Raw genomic sequence first — 7,669 nt, 5'->3', positions numbered from 1 at the left:
GCCAGCACATTTTCTGTCTATCAGATAGACTTGGCACTGAGCATGAATGGACTTTCCCTGAGCACTTCCAGTGGCTAAGACTCCTCCTTTAACTTCTCCCAGCACCTGCCCCCATCTCAAATATTTGTATATATTCGTGCCACCTAAAGCAAAGCTGCTGGTGATGTTCAAAGCACCCATCCTGATTTTTTGCCTAACCTAACAGCTTATGTTGTTACATAAGCATATGCAGCCATTTCTGATAGCACAGGCTCAGGCAGAGCAGCTCTAGGCTCAGGTGTAGGAAGTGACTATCAGTGTTCATACCTGTGCAGCCCCATCAAGCATGGGCAGCCAGTGAAATCAGTGGCATTTCATACAAAGTTATCAGCCTGGAATATAATTCACAGTGAACACCAGTGTGTAACAGTCCTCATCTCCTTCCTCATTTCTTAATCTTACAGCGCAAAACTCAATATTGACATCCTCACTTGCTACAAAGTACTCCCCTGTTCCTCAGTTATCCAAACAATCTTTCAGTCCATTCCAAGCACTGGACAAATGATTTATCAAAATTTAAGTAACAAAGCCATTAGTTCAAAAAGCTCAAATGCTTAATCTTCAGTGACGCAGAACAGAAAAAAAAAAAGTTAGCACTCTGAAAGTCTTTAGAATCCAAAATCTTCACAACCTGTGTAGAAACTCCAGTACTTTTCCATTACAGGGGATGGAAGAAACTCCTCTTTACGTACCATTACTATCTGATTGAGTTGAAGAAAACGTGCCAGGCTTTCCACTGAGTTGAACTGGACAGAAGAACCTGTTGAAAATTAATTCAAATGATTATCAGAGTATATCAGAGTATGTGTCTCTTGCACCCAGACTTCAGTGAGACAAAGACCCTACCACACTTTGTGGTAGTCAGAGTGAGAAGTCAACCATCCTGGCCATGCCCAATTACATTAATAGGAATACCAAAATAGCTTTTTTTCCCCCATAAATCTGGGGAAGACAGAAGTTGCCTCTTGGTACTTTCCCCATCCTGCTTGCCAAGAGCTCTTCTGTCCTTGCTGGTATCTAATTTAGCCTTATAGTTTCAAAATAATTCCAGATGTGTTTCAACTTGTGTTTCACTTTTGTTACAGGTTTACAAGACCTAGTTTCTGTGGCTGCTAAGAACCTGAAAACTGTATTTAAGGAGAATTCCTGGTAGTAATGCAACTATATAAATGTATATAAATGTAGAAGTTCCTGTTGCATAAAGGCTAAGTCACTTCTGTGAAGAGTCACCATTTTCTGATCATTAAGATAGCCCCATAAACATCAGTTTTTAAAAATGGCTATCCCACTACTATCATCCTTATTTTTTCCAAGCAAGAAACTGCTGGAAATATCCAGAGACATGGCTAAGCATATTAAAACTATTTCACTTGTGCAAATTTTTTGTAAAAGGAATTAAAATGCTCTTGCAGCTTAAGCAACATATTTGAGTCAATTTGCAGGTATCACGAAATCAATACTTCTGTAAAACAGGTAAAAATAATTATCACATCTAAGGAAAAGCCAAACTGATTTGCGGTATCCATGGCAAAGTCACAGGAGACAGTTATTTCTCTGACTCTGATGGATCTGGTTCAATGCAACTAGTCTAGACGTGGGCTACAGATGCATAAGCAAAGATCTAAGAACAACAGACTTAAAGGTGACAGCATTTGATCTGGAGTGCCACAAAGGAGTATTTAGAAGAAAAATATTTAAGAGCTTTCAAGTTTCTTGGGCCACACTACTCTCAGTAACTTAGAAACAGAAGATCAGTCACAATCCAAGAGTCCCAACATCTACTGCCCATTCAGACCAAGTAAGGCCTTGGAAATGACAGCCAGTGGCTTGCATGAACAATGTTTTGGATCCTCTGGCTCTTTAAAAGGCTGTTATGGAATTGAGGCACATGAATTCTGCCCATGATAGTGGTAATTTTGAAAATAACTTTTATTTCAGCTAATCAAGTCCTGGAATCTTGGAAAAAGATGTCTATGGACAGGTTGTGATTTCAAGACCAGATCTTTCTCTGACAAAATACAATGATTTCCTTATAATTTTTAATTCCCTCTCTGTCCTCAAAATGCTTTTGCTTTTCTTCAGGTCTCTCTACAATTCTGGATTCACTTCACACAATACAGTTTTAATATTTTTTTTCCTCCTGTGAATGTTGGAGTCCAAGTCTCTGTCTTTACAAACCAATCAGTAAGGAGTGATACCTTTCTAACAGTCAGAAGTACCACGTCAGCCATAGAGCTGAAGTTATGATGTCCATCCCCTAAAAGATACAGGTCAGCAGAGTTTTTGTCTAATTGCTGTATGATCCACTGTGTCCACCTCCATCCTGGTTTTGAAAGTATTTTTTCCCCAAGAATTAATTTATCAAATGATCCTAAATTATGCATGCTACATTTTTTTGCATTGGTAGTTAAGACCCTTTGAAAAAAAATAAATAGTCGAAGGATAAATAAATAATTTCCATTTGGAAACTACCTAATGGACTGTAATGACCACACACTTTATAGAACAGCTGTAACAGTTCCAGAAGGGCTTACAGCACCTTCTGATAGTCTCTTAGCCTGCAGTTCTTTCCTTTGCATATCAGACACCAGTCACCCCGGATCATCTGTAGGTTCAATTCAGCATTTTCCTATAACTAGGATTTGTACAGCAATAATGTGGAACTTAATTCATACTTTCCCAATTCGTTATTCTATTCTGTTGCTTCTAGAGAAATGCCAGATTTGAGGAAGTATAACTTCTTTCTCCACTGAATTAGAAATAGTATTCCTCAGAAGTTCATTCTTTCTTTTTATCCAGCATTGAGACTGGCAAAAGCAATGTCATAACGCAGAAAAAAGATATTAGGTATCTAGAATAATTCTTCTTTGAAAGTATTTAATAGGAGTGGCCTTTATTCTTACACTGTATCTGCATGGAATAAAGGGCTTGCAGGTATTATTAGAGATCAAGAATTAAGGCTTTTAATTCTAAAACATCAGTTTTGAGGTTAATTCTGAAGTCTCTTTAATTATTTTACGTTTAATGTGGCAGTATTTTTCCCACAACACAGACCTAAGGAGGTTATACTTTTATTAAGGGATACAGTTAACACCAAATCCGTCTGTTTCTAAATGTCTGAAAAAATTACAATATTAATAATGCTTTATAGCTTTTTTGCAAGCATTGCCTAGATAAGTGATAGAAATACAAGATATTATTCCCCATTAAAACTTCTGCTTCCATCATAATTTTACATGGTAACTGATTTTTCTGTTCTCCTACATACATTGGGTATATGCTTCTTAGCCTGTATCACATTCTTTATGTGATATGACACATTCCAAATTATTATTCATCAAGGTCCTTGGAGTGGTGTATTAAGACATCATTAAATTTTTTGTTTAGCAATGTGGGGTACCCAGAATCTTCAAACTATTACAGAAATCCATCAATGTTACAATAACCTATCAGGGAAACAAGAGAACAAATTCAATCTCAGTGGCTCTTATCTTCTTTAAGTATAGCTGTAATGTGATTTTTTCTCCTCAAAGGTTGAGTGAGGCATAACTGGCATAAATGCAAACATCAACCAGGAAGTGCATGCAGCCTCCCATGAAAGAATCTATATTCAAGACTTAATTTATAAATAAATAAATATAATAAGTTCTTATAAAATAAAACACTATGGCTGATTTTGATTTCTCACAAAAATACTTTATACAGATGGCCTTTCAGTTTCTGGATCAAGTCAACCACTCAATTTGAATATCAAATTATTGAATTCAAGTTCATCAATAACAAAGGCATACACTAGAATTCTTTATTAAAACACACTATGATTGCTTTAAAATTATACATAAGAGAATATTTTTTGGTATGACTAGCAATGTGTAGGTTACCACCATACATCCATTTCTTATCTGCTATTTAGACTACTTGATTATATAATGATTCACTTGTATACTCACTTGGAAGGAAAATGCATGGTTCTATAAAATGATTTCTAACCTCTTCAGAAAACCTGAATTTAATATGCCAAGATAGTGGATATAAAGTAGCTCCAGGGCCAACCTCAGGTAATTAAAAACAGAATACTTTAAAATTCTTGCAGTTCATAGCACACTGAGATGCAAACTGGAAGAAATAGTATACAAAGTACAAATGAAGTCTCAGCTCAGGTCAGAACATATCTTTGATAGAAAAACTAATAGCTCAGTTTTTTTCATGTACTGCCAAAATCTACAGGAGCTCTGACTCATTCAGTGGGTTTTATGCACAGCCTCAGAACAACTTCTAGAGGCTTCTCCTAGGCTATTGTTGTGTGGTGATTTAAAGACAGATTGTTTTGTTTAGAAGCTTTGTCCAATCTTTAGTAACCCCTGGAAAAAAAAAATAAAAAAAAGGAAAAAAAGAAAAAAGAAAAAAAAAAGTAGGGGTGTGTTATCTGAACACTCACCAAGGCAAAATCCTCAGGCAGTCTCCTAATTGAACGTTACCAGTGTGGTGTCAAAAAAGTCTGCCTTCTGCTTCAAGCAACACAGTAGTTGAAGCCACTGCCTCTTGAAGCTTTCTGTTTATCATATTGCCTTTATTTACTGCTTGTGTAAGTTAAGACAAGATACATTTGTTCTAGGTAGACTATCTACAACTGTTTTGTTTGACTTGGTCTTCTCTCGGTCTCCATGGGACCACCAAAGCAGATAAAAGTCTTATAGCGCAGTTGATTAATTAAGATGGGTCAGTTATCAAAGGATTTATTTTACAACTTATTTCACAAAGCAAAAAAGCCAGAAAGCCAGCATTTACAACTCTTCGCTAGGAGCCAGTTATTTACTTTTAGGCAGGCTTCTCAAGGAAAAAAGGTTTACATATGCAACAACAAAAAAAAAGTCAATGATCACAAGTTTTAACAAGCAACAGTCCAACTAGATATATGGGGAAAAAATTCACCACAAGCATGGTCAAGCACAGGAATATGTTGTACAGAAATGTGGAATGTCCATCCTTGAAGATATTAAGAATTTGACTTGGACAAGGAACTGACAGCCTTAAGTATCTTGAAAATTACTCCTACTTTTAACAAGAGGTTGGACTGAAGACCTCCCGGGGCCCCACCTAATCTACATTAAGTCTATGGTTCTGTGCAATCACACTGTCATCTAGTTAATTTTTAACTGATTTGCCAGTTTCAGAAAAACCTGGGTGACAGGTTGGCTTCCATGGCATGTAGTCCTTGAAAGCTGCTTTCCCCTCCCATTCCTTTTAGGCCTCTGAAAGAGTGAATTTTGTTTGAGTCTTGCTAGCCATATAGCTCAACGCCGAGTCAGTCCTGTGACATTTTTACCTTCTACCTTGCTGACAGGCAGGTAAGAGCAGATAGAGGATTTTGGAAAGGAGCAGTGTGTAGATCGAAGAAGCCTATACTTCAGTCATGGTATGCAAGGTTACTGGAAAATACAGCTTTTTAAATTCTGCTGACAGAACAATGTGATTCTTTATAAAATACAAATGTAACTAAAGCAAATGCCTAGAAGTTTGAAGTACTGAAAAGTGCTTTAAAATATTTTGGCAGCAAGCCATAAAGAAAATAAAATAGGGTAATAGTTGCACCTTGAGATACCTGTGAGATGGAAAAAGATTATGGATAGAAGTATTTGTCTACGATCTAACGTACAAAGTACAAGGAATATACAGTTCATCTCTCTGTCTTTTATAGTCTCATAAATAGGGACATTGAGTAGCTGATGAATATTCTTCTATGGGTAACAAGGAATAAATGCTAAGCCTTTGTTTTTGTGGGATTTTTCATTTTGGGTTTTTTTTGTGGGTTGTTTTTTTTTTGTTAAACAGTTCCAAGTACTTCTCCTCTCCCATATTATTACCAACATTCTTGATGGTGAAGTTGAGCCAGTACTCAATAAAAAAAATTCAGATATGCAGTATGAAGCTCCTTTAAGTCATGCCATTTCGTTAAAAAAAATAAGTAACATGAACTTTTATGTTCTCAGTTTACATCTTGACTTTTCAATTACTAACCAACATTCATCATCTTTTACAGCTTTCCTCTATAAAGATGAATATAACTTTCTGCTGAAAGTAGTTTGTGACATAATTGTCTGAGTCTAAGCAGAATAGAGGGCTCTGAACTGTAGTACTATGAAGCACAAAAGATACCGCAAGCTTTCAAAAATGGCTAACATTTCTTTGCATTGTAATTACATGAAGCCTTAAACATATTGGAGGAAAAATACACTACCATGGGCTAGATTAGTTGTTTGGACTAATATCGAAGCACTAACTTCAGCCAGTTCAAAGATGCATACGAGATCCCACTTCTGAGGAGTTTACAATTTAAAGTCTATTGGAAGATTCCTGCAAAAATACACATGCAATGTTTACTAGTAACCCAGTTATACAAGTACTTAGGAGGTATTGAAATACTTAGTAGCTTGGTTCCATTCCAACGGAACAGTTAACTTGGATTTAAATACTCTCCTGCCAAGTCGGCAGTTTCAGCATCACACCTTTGTACTGGTGCACAAGACAAGATAAGATAGCAAGAAAAATAAAATTAATTACTCTTCTATAATTTTCCAGAAAGCAAACTAGCTAAAAGCAAATTTATACAGCTGAGCTTTACAATCAGAATTTATTTAGTGTTAAGGAAAGCAGCAACTGCATTTTGTGTGTGAGTGGTTCTTTGAGAAGAAAAGTAGAGGAAAACAAATACAGCTAATCCATCCAAGGTCTATGGGGCTTCTCATGGCCCTTTCAAAGTTCATTTCAGATGTTCAATAAAATACTCACCGTAAGACATTTGTTTTTAAAGGAATTTCCTTCTTAAGTAGGAGTTTGGTTTTTACAGTTTGGTCAGTCTATTAAACTTGAAAAACTTCCTTAGAACTGAATGCCAAAGGTTTGGGTTCTACAAGCTAGAGATGTGGAAACTGGGCTACTGGTTAAGTTTTTTAAAAATCATACTGCATGTTAAGCAGGTTCTTCCTTCAATTAGTGGAGTAATTGTGGTAGATAAAACCAAAAACATATACATGGAACATTTCTGTAAATTTTTTACTTATTAATTTTGTTGTATTATGAAAGTTTATTTTTGCATAAACCTTTGTCTGTTAGTGGTTTTTGGCTACAAAATGACTACTCTCCTGCTATAATAGTTTCCAGACAGCATTGAGGGCTCAGACTATGGGGTGAAAAGGACCACAACAGCTACAAGAGCATCATCTTGGTAAGCAGAACTCTACGTAGTAACTGTATTTGAAGAAACATGAAGGTGGTTGTTTATCTATTCAGCAGAGAAGCATAATTCCTATGAGCTATAACCCGTGTAGCTTTTCAATGCATATTAAAGGGCAGCTTAACCTGGGTTTTTTTTAATACATAAATATGAATTAAATCTACTACACAATCTATTTTTTTGTAGCTTTAAGAAATCAGGTCACTCCAGATATTCTGCCCTTGCACTTAAGATATCAAGTCTATTTGCTTCTACCAATTAAAAAAAAAAAAAAAGTTAGAAAGTGGAATAACAAAGGATTTTTTGCAAACTATTTTTAGCTCCAGCGTTTACTTAATTCTTTGCACTGTAGCTGCAGGGCCTATATATAGACTCGCAGAAGTGTAAAGAATTGCT

At 35.9% G+C, this 7,669-nt stretch overlaps 1 protein-coding gene across 1 annotated transcript in view; it reads right to left on the bottom strand.

Moving 5' to 3' along the window:
- Window positions 1-647: 647 nt before the first annotated feature.
- Window positions 648-7,669, bottom strand: part of ANKRD31 (ankyrin repeat domain 31) — a 57,157-nt gene continuing 50,135 nt past the window's right edge. The window contains 1 exon segment of the mRNA XM_010005559.1: window positions 648-799. Within this exon segment, the coding sequence (XP_010003861.1) occupies window positions 648-799 (152 nt within the window).

The sequence above is a fragment of the Chaetura pelagica genome, unplaced genomic scaffold, assembly GCF_000747805.2.
Source record: "Chaetura pelagica isolate M959 unplaced genomic scaffold, ChaPel_1.0 scaffold169, whole genome shotgun sequence".
In the NCBI taxonomy this organism is placed as follows: Eukaryota; Metazoa; Chordata; class Aves; order Apodiformes; family Apodidae; genus Chaetura; species Chaetura pelagica.
Note: the sequence above shows the minus strand (reverse complement) of the source record. Positions and strands in the feature narration are given on the sequence as shown.